The sequence below is a fragment of the Cupressus sempervirens genome, chromosome 10 (genome assembly GCF_028749045.1).
Source record: "Cupressus sempervirens isolate cs-2001-9-10 chromosome 10, ASM2874904v1, whole genome shotgun sequence".
Lineage (NCBI taxonomy): Eukaryota > Viridiplantae > Streptophyta > Pinopsida > Cupressales > Cupressaceae > Cupressus > Cupressus sempervirens.
This window is the reverse complement of record NC_143127.1, coordinates 336,009,757-336,029,863: the sequence shown is the minus strand read 5'-3', so window position 1 is coordinate 336,029,863 and position 20,107 is coordinate 336,009,757. Positions and strand designations below refer to the sequence as shown.

Sequence of the window (20,107 nt, the reverse complement as noted above, 5' to 3'; positions counted from 1 at the left end):
TCCAAAATAAATTATATAGAAATGATAATAACACTGATGGACTAATACCCTTCTCAAATGTGATAAATATTGTCTTTAAAAGGGTAAAGCATGTAGGAGTGGACCAATAGTACAATGTAGGAGAATCTACCAAAATCATTAGATTCATTTATTTGTCGATAATTATTCAACCTAATATCAAGGTATGCTAATATTGAAGCTAAATGATTAGATTCATTTTGTTGTCAATAATCAATCATCAATAAAAGAATAAGTTAAAATAATATTGAGGTTCCAAGTGTAAACAAAATCACGTTTAACTCTTTTGATTGATCATCCAAAACTAATATCTTGTCAAGTGATCTTATTAATGTACATATAGAAATATATTTGAGCAAATTTTAAAACATGGTAATTAAAGTTTGAACTATGCTACCAATGGACATAGTAATCTTTTTACTTTTACTTCATAGTGGAGAATGGTTGTAGGCCAGTTTCCCTTATGGGACTTTCATGCCAAGTACATGCTCCACTAGCCTAGGGTATAGGACTAGACTTTTCCCCCAAAGTTATCAATTCATGATGAACTTTGAAGTTGTGCTTTAAATGTCTCATGCACATGTGTCCCCTCCCATTTCTACTTCTACCCGTGTTACTCAAGCTAGGTTTCAAACTACGTTTTCTCCTGCCCATTTATCTCTAGATGATTTTGGGGCTTAAAGTCGATCTCTAGCTAAGCTGGTGGATGCTTTAAGTCCCTCTGTAGTGGCTAAGGTCGCTATGGCCTCTACTTCTATGGCTCCTACTATTGAGGCTCTTTCCCCTGCTGCTCAATCTCAAGTTGTTGTGGGAAGATTTGCTATCTCTTATTCTAGCATGGCTACCTATGAGGCAGGTATCGAGGGTCATGCTATGAAGTTGGGGCCCCATTCGAATGTACTTGTCTCTGTAAGTAAATGGATTCTGAAATAGTTGATGAGATTTCCACATATGTGGACAACTACTTTGCTACAATTTCCATTTTTTGTTTTAGGGGATTGAAGCCCTCTCTAGCAAATCTACATGCTTGGATATCTAAATAATGAGAACCTATCATTTTGAATTTAGTTTAGGCCAGTCTTTTTAATAGTGAAATTTTCTAATGTTGAGGATAGAAGTATCATCCTGTGTCATGGTTTCTCTTGGGAGGAGAGGTTCCCCTGGTATAAGGATTTTGACCTCTCGACTGAATCCTTTGATAAGATTCCTCTTTGGGTAAGGTTGCCAAATCTTCCCCTTCACCTATGGTTGGATTGAGTCCTCAAGGCTATGGGGGAAGCCCTTGGGGACTTCTTGCTAGTTGATTTTGCATCCTATAATTTTTTTAGGATGATGTATCCTCACATTCTTGTGGAGATCGACATCCCCAAGTGGCTCCCTAAAATGATCAAGTTGGCCTCTCCAAAAGGCTATTAGATTCAGCTTCTTGATTATGAGAGTATTCCCTTCAAATATAGAAAATGCCATAAGACCAACCATCTCACTACGCAATGCTCCTCTAAAAAGGTCAGACTGAAGAAATCACCTTCTTGGTGGTTGGCAGTTTTAGATGGCCACTACACTGTTCAGAAAGTTTCTATAGTTGGGAATGGGTTGGATGGCTCTTCTCAAGAAGATCATTCTTTGGTGGAGGATTGTGTTGCTATCTCTAATGATTAAAATGATGTCCCTTTCGTGGTGACTAAGAATATTGTAGTTGTCCCTTCTTTGGTTGCCAAAATTTTTGATTCAAATGATACCCCTCTTGTGGCTCTATCTTACAACAATGCTACTATCCCTTCTTCTGCTGCTGTCTAGATTTCAAGTGGTGGTGCTGCTTCAGCTATTTTATCTCTTGTAGAAAGGGTGTTGGGGGATGGTTGTGAGGCTGAATGCCTTCACTAGTAGAAGGTCACTAGGAAGGTGGAGGATGGTTAGACAACAATAAAAGGAAAAAGAGTCAAGTTATCAAAACCTTTGTTTGATGTCTTTACGTTCTCAAAAGATGGGACCAAAATGTAAATCTTAAGGCTCGGTGTTGTAAAAGGTTTCAGGTTCTTTTAGAACCTGATGCTCACCTGCTCTTTTAGATGTTTTCTCTTTTTTTTTGGCTCTCCTATCCTTTTAGGCCCATTGTTTCCGTGTTGTCCATAATGGTTCTAGACTTAATGTCTATTCCTTTTTTAACCATTGGGTTCTAGGCACCATTTAGAACCTATTTCACTTAATCAAAAGAGAAATAGTAATTTTTTCTATTGATAATGATGTTACAATTATCGTTATTCCCCCTTTGATATAGAAACTAATTAATCAAATTATTTTTAGCATCTAAGTTAGGAATGTTAGAATGCGGTATCACACATAGCCTCACAAGTCTATATTAAGGATTTGGTTGCATAATTAGTAGTACTAACCAACATACATTCATTTTCCTTTTATTCCATTTAACCAAAAATAAAATTAATGTTTTAAATATCTAACCATAAAATAGATATTGATATCTATATGATTAAATCTTTATATATTTTAATTGGTTTAGGTCTAAGAATAAGCCTATGTAAAATAATTTATCTAAATATGTTAGTGATACTTTGCAAATATAATACACATTCAATAACTATTCAAGTAAATGATATCTTATACATATGCAAAAGCATAGGATTCAATTACCTCAATATTTAAAATTTCTCCAAAGCTTTCACAATACTTGCTGAAGATCATCTTCATGCTTTAGGAAACAAAAATTCAAATTAATATAGAGAAAAAAATTTACAAACAAATTATATTATTTAAGTTACTTATAAAATAATTAACTAAATATGTTTAGATATCAAATAGTATCATGTACAAAATTCATAAAACAATTACAAATAATATAGAAAACTTTAAAAATTGAAAATTATAACGAAAGTTTCACTTCAATATAAAAATAAACACACAAATATATAATGTATATGTACTCTTACTAATGATATAAGTATGAATATAGAATAATTGTAATCATTAAACATGTAAGTTATATATTTTGATAAATTTTTTGATAAAACAAGAATAAAATTTATGATTTTGTAAGAGTTATAAGATTTTTAATAAAACATGCTCAATAATATGTGTGTGCGCGCGCGCGAGTGTGTGTGTGTGTGTGTGTGTGTGTGTGTGTGTGTGTGTGTGTGTGTGTGTGTGTTTGTGATTGTTTTTGTAATAACATATCATCAAGTGTTATGATATTATGTGATTTTTTCTCATAATTGATACCTTGTCAATATTTATTTATTTCTTAATTGACATTGATTGAAATATATTCAAGGTCACCTCAGCTCAATCTTTAGTTAAGTATGAATTAATGTGAAACTAGCTTTTCTAAATTAAACTCTTAAATTGCTCGTCCTATTTTACTGGCTCTTACAATAACACATGTTTGTACATGTTCCTGTTTAGTGTTCTTTAGACATTTGATATATAATTAATTGGTCTATCCCATAACACTTGAAAATAAGAATATCATCATATCATACTTCAATTGCTAAGGGGCACATAGATTACATCTGCATATAGACCATATAAATTTTTTTGTACTTATTGTAGGCTAGTACTATTGCATTCACTTTGTCGAACTAGTGAATTAGTTCAATATCAATCAACCAATAAGAATGAACTATTTTTATGATAATTTCAAATATTTTAAAATTTATTATATTAATTTTTTACTTTAATGTCTTATATATATTATTCATGTGAAAGATAATTGGTTGATTTCATTAGGTGTTATAGGACCCCTTTTCTAGAGGCTCTCTTATATTGATTTATTTTCACCTTGATTTTTGGCTAGCTAATACATTTTATTAATATTAAGATTTTTACTTTTTATGAAATCATTTATAGATTACTTTAATATACTACTATATATAAATAATTACTTTTAATGTTAAAATTAAATTAGCTCAACTTAAATTCTTAGTATCATTTTAGTGGTTAGTAAAGAAAAAGAATAATTTAAATTAAACAAACATATTAAATTAATAAAAAGAAACTTTATAGTACTAAAATATAATATAATCCATAATTCAATACTAATAGTAATTTGATTATACACCTATTATTTAATCTTTGGTTTACTTTATCTTTAACTATTACAAATTTAATTGTGTTTGGATTGTTATAAATTTACTATAACAACTGTATTTTAACACCTATTATCATACATACATTTTTTCAATGCACTTTAAGGGTAAGTACAACCCACTATGTGGTACTTATTATAAATGTTTCCTTTAATATTTCTTATTACATCAATCTAGCCTAACAAAAGAGATTCAATGACAAAAAAAATTATCCACCGGTCAAGTTAAAAATGTCTTAAACAATCTCTCAAAGGCACTAGCTTAACAAACTATAACGTTTATGAACTAGATAGAAGTAATTTTTCACAAATGTATTCAAGAACATTATTTTGGCACTACACAAATTAGAATATTAAAAAACTTGTACTAAAAGTTAAATCATATACCTTTAAGGTAATATATATTATGAAATGATATTTATTGTTAAAATAAAGAGAAATTAATTCTATAAGGATTCAATGTCATTCTACCATCACTAATTTACAATATAAAACTCCTAGTTCCTATATATACTATTCTTACATTTACTATAAATATTTATTCCAATATCTCATAACCATCCATAATCACTTAAAGAGAATTACTCTATCAAAAGAAATTTTTACAAGCTAATAAGCACCAAATATTATTGACCCTTAATATATGATAAAATTGAACAATATATTAAGTAGTGTGACTAATATTAATGACCCCCATACCTACCAGTTGATTAGAATTCCTTAATATTTTAGATATTATCTAGAGCTCTCCAATGTATTTTTATTGGATTGAAATGAATTTCGTGAGCAAAAGTTGTGGTCCTCACAAGATTGAAGGCATTGTAAAGGTCAGTTTATACATGGGATACTCATAGACCATCATGTTGTATGATGTTGATGACACATGACATTGTAAACTTAAGATGTGGCCATCCTCCCTACATTTTATATAGTTGACCAATTTTCAATAAATCAAAAACATCATGGCTTTTTCTAAAAACTTTAGCATTTCATCTTCATGATCTATATAGTTTGTAGTCAAAAACAACAAAAATTTTGGAAAAATATCACTACATTATCATGAATTTGGAAAAAATAATTTTTTTGACATTGTTTTGTCTTTAGTGCATTTTGTCTAGAGATTAGCATGTCCTATAAACTTATGACATATGGAAAAAAATGGCGACACAAACTAAACAAGGTAATTTAATGTTTTCATCACTAATCTACATGCTTTCACATATAGGCATATGGACTCATTTAAATTTGATGTTAATCATAAAGTTGTATTTAATGAAAAAGTACATTCAGTAGGATTTTTCCCCCACAACAGACCCCATTCCATTAAATACCTTTATCAATAAAATACACACGGGCACATTGCAAATATATGGGGGAAATTTATCTTTATTGTGTGACCCAATGCTCGATAAAATGTTGATTAAAGTACTCACATATGTATTTGACCCAATAACCTATATGAGAATAAGACTTATCATTTACATAAAACATAAAAATAGGTTTCGATATGGGTTGAAGCATATTTAAATTACACCTTATTAGTTCCTGCCATAGGCAGGATATTATAGCATTCATGAAATGTCAATTTATTTTTTCCTTTAACCAATCAAATCATAGAGTTTTTACAAATGTTGGTACCTTTGTAATGTTATAATTTCTATTTCTCTTATAAAATTTATTATGAATCTTTTATTTCATTCCTTATTAGTTACTATAATGAACTGTGATGAGTCCCAACAATTTCTAATAATTACTTTGAAATAAAAGTCATATATTTCTCCTCAACATTGGCCTTTTCCTATTAAAATTACGATAAAATTAATTAATAGTAGGTGGTTGCAATTAAATGCATAAAGTAAAAAAAAATTCATCATCTATTTAGAAATAAATTCAATACAAATTTTTCATTACTATTTCCCGAAGTTGTGTCTTAAGATATACATTATTCTAATTTCATTTTCAATTAATAATAGTCATTTTGAGAGGACATTTTTTATATTCATAAGTTAGTAAACCATGTTAATATTACTTTTTCCTACTATATATATTTTTTTTAAATTACTAAAGGTAGGAACTAGACGCAATGTGTCCTTGTTAGAAAGAGGAAAAAAATGCGATGGAGTGAGCTTGTGACCTTGCCGATATAGATGATAAGTATTTTTATTGCTACATTTGTCTATTTTTGGAGAGAAATACACATATTCCTATCTATAAGTAGTTTTGAAGAAGTAAATGTTCTTAATATTATGATTATTTTTAGGAAGAATGTTATGAACTCTAAGTGAGTTTATATATTCTTAGAAGAATACAAAATATTATATTGTAGGTCATTGTGTATGAAAGATATTTTTATGTATTTTTTTAATCAATATTAATGGATTTGTCACACATTTGAAGTTGACTAAAAATTGTATCCATTAAAAGGTGAACCTCATTATCAACTTGTAGTGTATGGTCTTTATTCTATTATGGTTCTTATTCAATTTTAGTTTTTATATTTTATTAAATTCTATTTATTCAATTTGAAGTGTATAAATATTAAATAATGATATATCTTTCATAGTTACTATAAAAATTCATTATTGTCTAACTTGAAACATTTTATTTTTTATAGAAGGATGTCTCTACCTATTTTAAGTCAATGAAAAAGGAACATATACATGCACTAAGTCAAATAAATCAAACCAATCTGAATAACTTAATGAAAATCATAGTTTGTTAGAAATGCTTTAGAATAACTAAGAGGGGGGGGGGGGGGGGGTGGGGGGGTTGAATTAGTTATTCAAGATCCAAATGTCCTATTCAAACTTTTCACTAACTGTAGTGACCCCATTCAACCATTCACTCATCCAAGCTTTAACTTTTCTAACCACCATGTTACTATAAATCAACATGCAAGCATTACACATAAAAAATCAACACATAACACAGTGATTTATGTGGAAACCCAATTTGGGAAAAACCACCACTAACATTCTACTCCATTCTCACTCTTCTAAAGTGATGCCCTGTAAAAGGCCTGCCCTGTTAAAGACTTACAACACACTGTCAAATGTGACCTTATTACAGGATTTATCCACCCTATTAGAGGTGGGCCTAGTTAAAGGACTTTAGAATATTCACTTGGAATGCCACCCTATCAAACGATTTACAAATGGCTATTAAACAAACCTAAGTCAATAGGATTTTAAGATCTAATAAAATTGCTAAAGAGTATTAGAAAATCTTTAACCTGATTACAACGTACAACTTTTCTTGTAGATCTCAAATCACTTCTTAGCACATACCATTGCTTGGCCTTCAATCACTGCAACTCTGACAGCTTGCCCTCCTTCAAGCTTGGTCTCCTTAAGTCTCCATACTCAATGTACCAATGCAATCATCTCTTCACAACCACTTCTAGAAGCAGAGCCTCTGTGCTCTTCCTTCTCCTAAATGTCTTCTCCTTGACACCCTTCTAACCACTTCGTAGATTTGGCTCTTCAACATCAACAGTATTGGTAGCTTTTGCTTCTTGGTCTATGACTCCTTAAATAGAAGCCTTTGAGTTCCTTTTCCCACTTGATTCTTCCATTCTTTAATTTCAATTCGTATGGATTAGGTAGGATTCATTGCATCTAACCCATATTTTGTTTCCTCTAGAAACTTCTTGAATAATCCTTTAGAATTCACCCAAAAATGGTTTACATAGAATTCTATGCCACCAGCTCATCATCCTTATCTTCCAACTCGTTCAAAAAATTTAAGGCAACCACTTGGTCGGCTCAGATTTGGTGAATCTTCATCTTTTGAAATAATGTAGCAGCTCGACACTATTGAAATATTTGTGCTCGACACACACTGTGTTACTCGGCATCAACTGTATTTTTCCTAATGCTCGGCACCTAAAGATCACTCAGCACCAAGATTTTTTTGATGCTCAGCACTTGAACTTCACTCGACACCTAAAGATCACTCGGCTCCAACTGAGAATTTTCTCGGCTTCAACTAACTTGCTTGGCACCCACTAATGATCTCAGTTTAAGCTTTACAGTCACCTTTGTTACAACTTCTTCCTCTAATGTTTCTAAGTGTGACCAACCTCTGTATCTTTGAGTATGCTATCAATACATCATTTAACCATGGTCTTAATTGATCATTGTACTTCATTACAACATCATAACTCAACCTTTCCCTTAGGTGCTCTTGTTACATCTTGTTGACCAAATCCTCTTCATCAATCAACTAAGTGATAGTACTTGGATCTTATAAGAAAATGTCATTCCTACAAATAGCAGGTTTGACATCAATGACAAAAAAATGATTGAAAACATTCTTTTAACAACAATCTTTCTTCTTTGCAACAATCTCCCTTTCAATCAAATTTCCAAAAATCTCTCTCATTGGCATTGACGGAAAACCAAACTAATCAACCATTAGACTAAACTATTCAACCACAAGATAATTAGGTTAAAACAGTAAGACAAATGCCAAAAAGTAATTGTAACTTCATATCTCCTTCTACTATTGTGATTTCTTCATTTCTGCTTCTCCCTCTTGGCTGATGCATCCTTGTTCTTTGTTTTTCTCTCTATATTGTTCATCTTATGTTGTTCTGATCAACTTTTGATTATCTTCATTTGATCACCAGATCATCAGCATGTAGTTAGTCTCTCGCAACTTCTCCCTCTTTTCTAATTCTTTATCTTCAATAGTTGTTGATAAGTTTTTTGCTATTTCTCCCTCTTTGACAACAATGCCAAAGACATATTAGCATCCTAGTATGAAAGTGTAGCTTTTGTAGGTTCATTATATTTCTCCCTCTGTCACCTTGCTTGGAATTTCATTACTTCTATTACTTTAGGTGTGAATCCCAAAGTAAGCATCCTCTACATCAACGTGTAAAATATTCAATAATCAGCTCATTTGATGCAGGGCAGTCTTGTCTTTTGCTTCAAGTAGCCTTGGCTAGGAGTATCACCCCTAGCTTGCCTCTAAAATACTCAAAAGCATCTTTAGGTAGTGCTTTTGTGACGATGTTAGCAATCTATTCCTTTGAGCTAACATATTCCATCTTCACTTGTTTGTCTTCAACCGTCTTACATAGTGATACTTGATTACAATGTGCTTGGTTTTAGCATGCATTACAATGTTCTTTGATATGTTGATAGCACTTGTATTATCACAATAAAGTATCACAGGCTCAGTTACCTCTTCCTTCATACCTTGCAGTAAGTGTTTGATCCATACAATATTGGTGCAAATTATAGAAGCTTCAACATATTCAGCTTCAGTAGTGGACTATGAGGTGCAGTTTTTCTTTTTGCTAGTCCATGTAATCAACCTTTTTCCTAAGAAAAGTGCTCCTCCACTGGTGTTTTTTCTATCATCAATGTTACCTCCCCAATTTGCATCAGTGTAGGCTTTTAGTTCAATTTTTTCACTCCTCTTGTAGTACAAGTCAAAGTCATCAGTTCCTTTCAGGTATTTCAATATTCTCTTTACTGCCATTAAGTGATTTTCTCTTGGATTTGCAAAAAATCTTGCCACTATTCCATCAGTTAATGCAATGTTTGGTCTACTATGTACAACATATTGTAGCTTTCCAATCATTTATCTATACAATGTCCGATTTAGTTTAGCAGAATCGTCATTCTTGAATAGCTTATGGCCTATTGCCATTGGTGTGCTAACTAGTTTTGAGTCTTCTAACCCAAATGTTTTGAGTATCTCCTTGATGTATTTTGATTGGGTCACAAATATGCCATGCTTTAATTGATGTACTTGTAATCCAACAAAGAATTTGATTTCTTCGAACATTGACATCTCAAATTCATGTTTCATTTGATCAAAAAAACCTTGCAAAGAACATCTTTTCCTCCAAATATTATATCATCAACAAAGATTTTTGATATCCAAATATCTTTACCTTTTTCAGCTTTGATGTACAAATTGTTGTTGTCATATATTCTCTAAAATCCTATCTTCACAAAATATTTGTACAACCTCTCATACCATGCTCTTGGTGCTTGCTTTAATCCATAAAGTGCTTTGTGCAGTTTTCAGACCATGTCCCCGTTTTTCTCATCAACAAATCCCTCTAGTTTTTCTATGTAGACTTCTTCTTCTAGTATATCATTCAAAAAAGTAGATTTAACATCCATTTGGTACACTTTGAAACCCTTGTATGCACCATACGAGAGTAATGTTCTTACTCCTTCCATTCTTGCAACAAGGGACAATATTTCCCCATAATCTAGTCCTTCTTCTTGTGCATAGCCTTTGCATACTAATCTAACTTTCTTTTTTCTTATCTCACTGTTCTGATCAAGTTTGTTTCTAAACACCCATTTGGTACCAATCACATTCTTATCAGCTGGTCTAAGAACTAGGGTCCATGTTTTGTTCTTCTCAATCTGATCTATCTCCACTTCCATGGATTTATACTGGTCATCATCTTGTAGTGCATATTTCACTATTTTAGGTTCAACCTTGCTCGGCAAACATGATTCATTCTTGAGTCTATTCCTTGTCATTGGTCTAGCATCCTTGTCACTAATGATTTTATCTGCAAGGTGATGTCTCCTCACATACTTAGCTAATCTTGGTTCTATTCTTCTTACCATCTTTGATCCTTCAGCTTCAGAGTCATTTTGTTCTTCTTCATCAGGCACTTCATCATTCCTCTCATGTATATTATTTTCAAAACAAGAATGTGCATTTTCTACATTCTGCAACTCGGCTTCTGAATGCAACTCGGCATTCATAGACTGAGACTCGGTAGATACTAAAATTTGTTGTCGATTTCCAACTTAATTTGTAGCATAGTCTTCTACAGTCATTCCTTCATAGAAGTATACAAAAGCTCTATAATCCTCTGATTGTTTGGACTCATCAACCTAAACTTTTTTATGCTCATCAAAATTTACATTTGCACTTTCCACAATCTTATTAATCTTAGTACTCAAACACTTATATGCCTTCTACTGCAGTATCCAACAAATATGCCTTCACCACTTTTTGCATCAAACTTGCCATTTCTAGTATCTTTTAGAATATAGCATTTACAACCAAATACTTTGAAATGTTTAACATTAAGTGATTGACCATACCACAATTCAAAAGGTGTTGCATTTGTACCTTTCTTGACTTGAACTCTATTCAGTGTGTAAACCACAGTACTTATAGCTTCTCTCCAGTACTTTAGTGCAACATTTTTCTCCATCATCAAGGTTCTAGCATAGTCAATCACTAACCTATTCCTTTCAACAATACCATTTTGTAGTGGAGTTCTTGGTGCTCAAGTTTTCCTTTTGATACCTTTGTCATTACAGAATATTTCAAACTCTTTTGATGTGAACTCACCTCCTCTATTTGACCTTAGGCATTTCAGGTTCTTTCCTATTTCCTTCTCAATTCTGGCCAAATACCACTTAAATATTTGAAATACATCAGATTTTTTCTTCAAAAACATAACAGTCATCATCTTGGAATAGCCATCTACAAATAGCATTATGTATCTGTCCCCTAGGTAGCTTTGCACTTCTATTGGACCACATAAGTTTGTATGGACTAACTCTTTTGAAACTAGACTTAGTCATTGACTTTGTTTGCACTTTGTGTTTTTAGGTTTCTTCAAATTTGGCAACCCTCTAACTTTGTTCTTTTTGCTAATGTTGATCAGATTATCAAAGTTAACATGACACAGCCTTTTATGCCACAGTGACACATCATCAAATCTAACAACAAGACATGTTGCATCTTCCGTATCTAGGTAAGATAGATTACTCCTAGTTTGTTCACCTTTTCCTATCAGCTTTCCATCAGTGTCATAGAACTTAGCAGTTTTGTTTCCAAATTCAACTTTGCAACCTACATTGCCTAACTATGATACACTCAACAAGTTGTAGTTCAATCCTTCAACATAATATGCATTATCACATGAGCATATTTCTTCCTTGTATTGAAAGTTTTAAACTTCATGGACAAGTTTCCAAACACTCAAAAGATTGTGATTTTAATCATTTAACATATAGACACCATCAATTTTATTCTTACCATCAACTGTAATAGAACCTCTTCCTTTTATCAAAGGAGTGTTATCACCAGATCTAACAACACCACCATCGTACCTATCATGCATTATCTATCAAATTCATCTTTATATTTAACGTGTTTAATTAGACCTATATCCTCATGTAGACATATAAGACTCAATTCTCCAATAGTAATGTATACAATATTGTCTTTTCTTTTCTTTAAATCATCATCACTCACGCCTACACTAGAATAGTAATATTTTTCATGATATTTAAGTAGTATCATTGTAGGCTTGTGTGTTGGTGTTTTCTATGTACATGTACATGAAAAATGACCAATCTTATTACAAAAGATAAAAAGAGATTTTTTAATGGAAATTTTCCTTCATACTTATCTACATATTTAGATGCTCTCTTTGCAATTAAGGCTTCTAACTCTTACAACTTCATTTAATATTCTTTTATCTCTTCCAAATCCCTAGCATGTCTAGATCCATAGCTAGAATAAAACTAAAAGTTGAAGAAATTTCACTAAATTCACACTTTATCTTATGCTTACAAGGAGTATATTTAAATATGGATACTACCTTAGAAAAAATTCTACTGAATATGCATAAAAATACAAAGTTGTGTCACGTTTTAGGTTGACTTATTAGAATGACTAAATTTGAGTATTTCAATCAAAAAAATAGTTTTTTTCAAACATATGATATAGATAAATTCATTCTATCTAAGTTATATATGGTCTCACACTTTTACAATTGGAAATATCTATTAAATGCATGTTTTCTACTAGTTTGTATCCAATTACTAATGAAATAAAATTACTCTAAAAATTTGGCATTTCAATAACTCTTAATATTTTTTATGATATTTTTTAATAATATATAAACACCATTTTATAGAGCTCAAATTTAAGAATATTCTGATATAGATTTTATAGTGTTTTAATTAGATATAGTATATTGTAATTAAAAATTCTACAAGCACACATTTTAACACTTCAATAGATGTTGATTTTGAGAAAGAAACATATATTAAATCATATTAAAAATATTAAAAATTATATGGCATTCTAGTGGAGAAAGTCCTCTTCAACAATGTGTGACATTTCCTATTGTTAGAATAGATTTATTTTGAAAAATGTGGTGGGAGATGAAAACTACCAATTTCAAGTGAGTTAAAATTTCAATCATTATAAAAGAGAAAATATAGATCTAAAGCCAATTATAATTTTTGATTGTTCTAGCTATATATTTCATCTATAACATAGTCTATGATCAAAGGGAAATAAGTTTATTTCCATATACTTTTGTGGTGCGAACTAGACCCCTAATTTTCAGCATTTTTCAACAGATAAAAATTTAACTATAAAAATTAGAAAAATATATCAATTGTTATTCAAAGTAATTTTTAAAAATTATAATCCAAAACTTCATCAATTTCCACACATTTCATTAGTTCACTTCATTTTCAAATTCTAAATAATAATACAAGTTTTATGTCATTGAAGGTGAACTGTTAAACTTTTGTTAGCCTTTTTCCTTTGCAAAGGGTGGCATAGGGTACATCAAATGCATTTTTTATACTATATAGTCATTTAAAAAAAATAGTACTTACCAACTAATGAATATTTAGTCATCTTATCCATTGTTCTGACATCTTCAAGTTCACAAACATTTTTACCACAGGAATATGGAAATGATATGCATAGCTTCCAGACTATTTAATCTTTGAATATGGTTCCCCCAATGCATATAATTCCATAATATTATCTATCACCTTCTGCACATAGGTACTAATATTCTCACATTCACTCATCCTTAAATATTCAAGCTTCTCTTTCAAATGTTGTATCATTTTTTGCTTTTCACAATTGTCTCTTGCATGTAATGATTCTAATTCAACCCATATCTTATGAGAATTCTCCAATTACATGGCATTCATTTGTTTAGGACCTCAAAAGGCACTATATAATGCTTTAATGGATCTCATGTTATTTCGAAGTTGCTTATTCTCATTGGCGATAGATTTAGATATGTGAGTGGGAGGTTCAACATTAGTAATCCTTCTTTATAATTTTCAAACACTCTATTTGCTTTTGGATTAAACTAATAATTGTCCTTCTATTTTATGATGCATAATTGGTTACATCAAACATGAGATTGACCTTCTTAAAGGCTTCCCTCATAGATCTCAATTGGTCAAGCTTGCAAAAGGTGACCAAGTTGTAATAGTAATTATTTAAGACAACAAAGAAACACTTATAACACCAAATATTTTAATGTTGAAACTATGTTAGAGAAAATACCATGGTGGGAATGAAACCCACTAGATAATGTAGTATCAAATTCATCTTGTTAAAGATATTGTGGGAATGTGGATACATTTAATCTCACTACGTAGAGCTCACTACTCAAAGATACAAAAGGGTAGGTAGGTAACTTGGGGGAGGGGGTTAATTAGTTATAACCAATTATGCTACAAACATTATAAACACTTTTAAATTATCTTAAAATATTTAGTATTTAAGATAATTAGCCTAGTAAGTAAAACAATCATTCCACTTAAACATTCAAATAACTTTTAACTTCTTCTATCGAGCATCAGAGAAAAATTCTAGCTTATACTGAGTTGCAACAATAAATAATAAACCTGAAATATACATACAACACATTTAGTATGCACAAAATTTTGACACAAGCATTTAACATGCAAACCATGTTAAGGAAAAAAACCCATCTAGGAACTAGATACTCAAAATTTTCACTCTTCTAAAGTAAGCTCTATTAGGAGCCAACCTCGTTAAAGGTTACATATACATTATTAATGTAACCTTGTTAGGGGATTTTTACCAAAGAAAATCTAAACCTTATCTCTCCTTAAAATATCTAAACAATAGCACACTTTAAAGGACATACAAAATATTCAACAAAATATCACCATACAATGGATATACAAATAATATTATGAGGTCCACTTGGTTAAGATATTTTTATCTACAATAGTTAGAGAGTAATAGTGAAATGACCTATTACGTTTTACCACTACCTTGTTTCTTAAGATCTTTGTGTCTCTCGATCTCTTTTCTATTTCTTTACTTTTCTTCCTTTTGATCCCTTCTAGCTGATCCACCTACTCACTCATCATCTTATCACTACTATTGCTTTATCCTCTTATTATAGTTCTTCTCGGTTATCCTTTTGGCTATCACTTTCTTCTTTAACTTCATAATCAATAATGAATATTGAGCTAATCCCTTGAATAAAAAATGTTTTCTGCTAGTCTAGAATCTTTGACATTTTTCCTTTTAATCAAAATTGTCATATTTTCATTAAGGTCAGATTGTTTTAACTTAAGTGCTTGAGAAATATAATTTTACATTGAAATTTGTGGTCCAACTCAAATTATTAAACCTAAATTATTAGATCTAGTTATTGACTAAGGCTTGCATTATCCTGTCTATTATTTGAGATCCCCTTGCAACCATTCCAAACTCATTCAATATTGTGCATGGTCATCTAGGTGCCCTAAGATTCTATAGGGTCTGCTAGGTACTATTATAAATAGAAGCAGTTAATTCCCACCCCGTCGAAGCTTCCTTTGTCGTGATTGGTCTAAAAGCCACTCAAGTTCCTTTTCGAGTTCAACATTGCTTTAGGTCAACAAGATCATTCTTACCCCCTCCCCCCCCCCCCCCCCATTATTATGATTTTGCTAGTTGTTCTACTTGATTCCCTCGGTGGAGTCGTATATATGACCCTATATGGAGTGCAGTCAAGCTCGTCTTAACTATGCCCCTACTCTTCTAATGGCATAGCCCTAGGGGTGGAAGGAGGCTATGGGGAGTAGATAGCTATATCAATATCTTGGGTGAGTTCCCAAGATGCAAGGCACCAAATCCTTTAGATCTTTTAATTTCCTCAATATACGAGGAAGAGGAAGAGGGAAAGGATTTGGAACAGTTTTTGTAGAACCTATTTTCACTAGGGAGAAAAAGGTCATAGGGCCTTTGAATGTCCCCAACACCAAGGTTGGATAGGTAGGAGAACCTAAAGGCTAGTCCAAAGTTGTGGATGTCCATGAAGATGCCAAATCATCACATTCTAAAGATGTTGAAAGAGGATAAGTCCTAGTTAAATGAAGAGATTTTTTGAGTGTTGAGAATGAACCTAATCAAAGGAGGGTCCTATTTGTACAAAGTATAAGTGTGAAGATAAGTGTTTTTATATGATCATTCATGGTGGTAGAATTAATAATCCCATGTCAAAAAATATTGTCACAAAGTTAAAACTAAAGAGGCAAAAATACATGTATCCCTAACATATTGTTTGGGTGCATAATAACCACAATATCACTATCAATGAGTAGGGCCTAGTGGAGTTAAAGATTGCAAGCTACAAGGATAATATACTTTGTGATATCATACCTATGGACATATGCCATATATTTCTAGGTATTCCATGGTAGTTTAATAGGAATATTGTACATGATGGTCATGACAATACCTATACTTAAAATGATAAAGGATTGAGTGAAAAATAATACGGATCCATTGAAGAAGAAAGAAGAAAAGATTTATAGTGCTCCCAAAGTATGTTTTGTTGATCAAAAGTAGTCCTTAGAGCATATAAGGTGTGAGCATATATATTTTCTCTAATTCCAAAAGATGATAAAAATAAAGTACAAGAGACACTTAGATAAGTTGTATATTTGTAGAAAGAGTTTACATATATTGTATCCAATAATGTTCTTGAAGGATTACCACCAATGGGGTAGGTCAGTCACCAAATGGAATTAATTCTAGGAGCTAGTTTTCCAAATAAGGCAATGCACATAATGATGCTTGTACGAAACAATGAGTTGAATAGACAAGTAAATGAGTTACTAAACAAGATGTTGACTTAAGAGACTTTGAGTCCATGTTATGTACCAATAGTATTCTAGAAGCAAAGACAAATGGCTCATGGAGAATGTGAATGTAAATTATTGAGCTATCAACAAGATCACAATTCTATTGCCAAGGATGGATGGCTTTCTAGACTATTTGAATGGAGCTTTGTGTTTCCAAAACATAGATTTGAAGATTTCGTATCATTAAATTTGGAAAGAGAAGGATATGAACCGAAGATAACCTTGAAGACAAGGGAAGAGTTATATAAGTGGTTAGTCATGCCCTTTAGGCTAAGCCATGCACCAAGTACTTTCATGTAGCCCATGAATGAAGTACAAAAGGAATTTCTGGGTAGCTTTACCATTATTTATCTAGATGATATTTTGATCATTAGTAACACATTAGATCAGCATATCATCCATATCAGTAAGGGGTTTGAGAAGTTGAAGGAGAAAAACTTGCTAATAAATCTGAAGAAGTGTAGTTTTTTAAAGAATGAATTGGTGTACGTTGGATTTGTAGTTTCAAAAGAAGGTCCAAAAATGGACCCTAATAAAGTGAAGACTATCCTTGAATGGCCTACTCCAAGGAGTACCACGAGGGTGAGATCTTTGCATGGAATCTATAGTTTTTATAGAAACTTTATCTAAGGTTTTAGTAGTATTTGTGAACTCTTGACTAAAATAATGAGAAGAGATTGAATAAAGTTTAAGCAGACTAAAGTAGTAGATAAGAGATTCAATTCTTTCAAATCGAAAGTGAAAAAAAAACCTATTCTAGCACTTCCGAATTTTAATAATGTGTTTCATGTAGACTGTGATGCTAGTGGTACACCAATAAGATCTATTTTGAGTCAAGAAGGTGGACTTGTTACTATTTAAGTAAGAAGTTGAATGATGCCAAAACAAAATTATTTTATTTATCATAATAAATTTTATACTATAGTTCAAGCATTGAAATAGTGGAGACACCATCTTCTTCCTAGGGAGTTTTCCTTGTCTACTAATCATCAAGCTTTGTAATATTTGAATAGTCAATGAAAGTTGAACCAAAGGCATTTCAAATGGGTCAAATTTATATAGAGTTATACATTGTTTTGGAACATAGAAGTGGGAAGCCTAATAGAGTTGTACACACTCTTAATTTAAGACAACTTTTCTTCATGGAGATGCATATTTAGGTGGTACGATTAAGGAACTAAAAAATTATATTGTGCTTGATAAGAAAAAGTAGTTTGATTTCATAATCCATAATGGTATGTTGTTCAAAGGATGTTAGGTGTGCATTCCAAAAGCTCAATGAGGGAGAATATCATTAAAGAGAAGTATAGTAGTGGATTGGTTGAACAATTTGGTAGAAATAAAAATCTTAATTTGGTTGTTGATAATTATTGTTCGCAATAGTTTCAAAAACATGTCACAAAGTTTATTCAATGTTGCAAACTATGTCAGATGGAAAAAGGAGTTAAGTAGAATATGGGGTTGTTACATCCATTACCTATACCAAAGAATCCATGGGATGATGTCAACATAGATTTCATTCTTGGATTACCAAGGACTCATAGAGGGCATGATTCAATATTTGTGGTGGTTGACAGGTGTTTCAAAGGTAGCTTATTTCATTCCCTACAAGAAGACTAGTGATATTCATGTGGAAGAATTATGTTTTAGAGAGCTGGTGAGACTACATAGTCTACCAAATATCATAGTTTCAGATTGAGCTATCATGTTTGTTGGGTATTTATTTATTAACAAAGAAATTAAAGGTAAATTTGAGGTTCAGTTCATAACACCATCCATAAAATGATGGATAGATTTAATTTTTGAATTGGAGTTTTAGAAACTTGTTCAGATGTTTGGTTGAGATAAGACAAAATGATGGGGGATAAAACCAAAGATCTATATCACCTTTTAGAATACCAAAACCTATTTTGGTCAAATCTTACTTCTCTATCGAAACTCATTTTTTTCAAAAACTAAAGCACCCTTTTATAGATCTTAGATTCAATATCATTATTACATAAATTTCAAAGTGTTTGATTAGTTATAATTTTTTATAATTTCAAAATATTATAAGTTGATATTTTAACTTTTCAATAGATTCTCCCTCAAAAATGGAAAAAATAGTAATTCATATGAAAAAATAAAAAATATATTTACCTCTAGAAGAGAGAGTCTTCCTTAGGATTATGTAATTTCTTTTTTAAAAGGTGTAGATTTGATAGGGAATTTTTGATGAGAGGAAAAAACTTTTTGATTCTGGTAAGGTTGACCTTGAGTACTTATAACAAAGAAAACATACATAAAAAATAATTATTTCATTTTTTGTTCCCTAATACATGTCATCTTTAAGATATTTTTAAATCAGAACAAAAAAATATGATTTTCATATACTTGTTTGATGAGAACTACACCCTTTTTTATAGTTGAAAAAGAGACTTCAAATTTTTTTTAAATGAATAATTTTTTACTCAAAAAAATTATAAAACTTGTAGGAATAAAAATAATCCAATTCTACACATTTCATCTGTTTACATCATCTTCAAATTCTAAATAGAAATACCATTTTTATGTCATTAAAATTGAAAAGTTGTATCATGATATCATTTTTCTTTATAAAAGGTCATAGAGGTTTGTGCTTTTACTCTAGGATGCCATTTTATCATAGGAAAATTTTTCATAAACTAAATCTATCAACAATAATTACTAATAAATCATCACTCCAGATTGTATATGGGAGAAGTCCCAAAAATGATCCTAAATTAAATAACTTGGATAAATGAGAGATAAGTAGTGTAAAGGCTAAAGATTTGTAGATTATTTGAAGAACATCAATGAGGAGTTGAGGAAGCTCATTAAGAATATGAATACACATTACAAGGCTAAGGAAGATGAAAAAATGAGGTATAAGGAAATTCAGGTTGGGGATGAGGTTGTGATTCATTTGAGGAAGGAAAATTTTTTAATGGGTACATACAATAAGTTAAAAATAAAGAGTTCATGCAAGATAATAAAAATAATGATCCTTGAAGTGCATGTGCAGTAGAGTTGTCTATTGAACTAAATATTTTACCAGTAT

The 20,107-nt window shown here is 31.3% G+C and overlaps 1 protein-coding gene across 1 annotated transcript in view; it reads right to left on the bottom strand.

The window, feature by feature from the left end:
• Nucleotides 1-20,107, bottom strand: part of LOC149533972 (MADS-box transcription factor 31-like) — a 219,038-nt gene that overhangs the window by 116,298 nt on the left and 82,633 nt on the right. Inside the window, exon 3 of the mRNA XM_089805944.1 lies at nt 2,668-2,725. Within this exon, the coding sequence (XP_089662070.1) occupies nt 2,668-2,725 (58 nt within the window). The remainder of the gene's footprint in view (nt 1-2,667; nt 2,726-20,107) is intronic.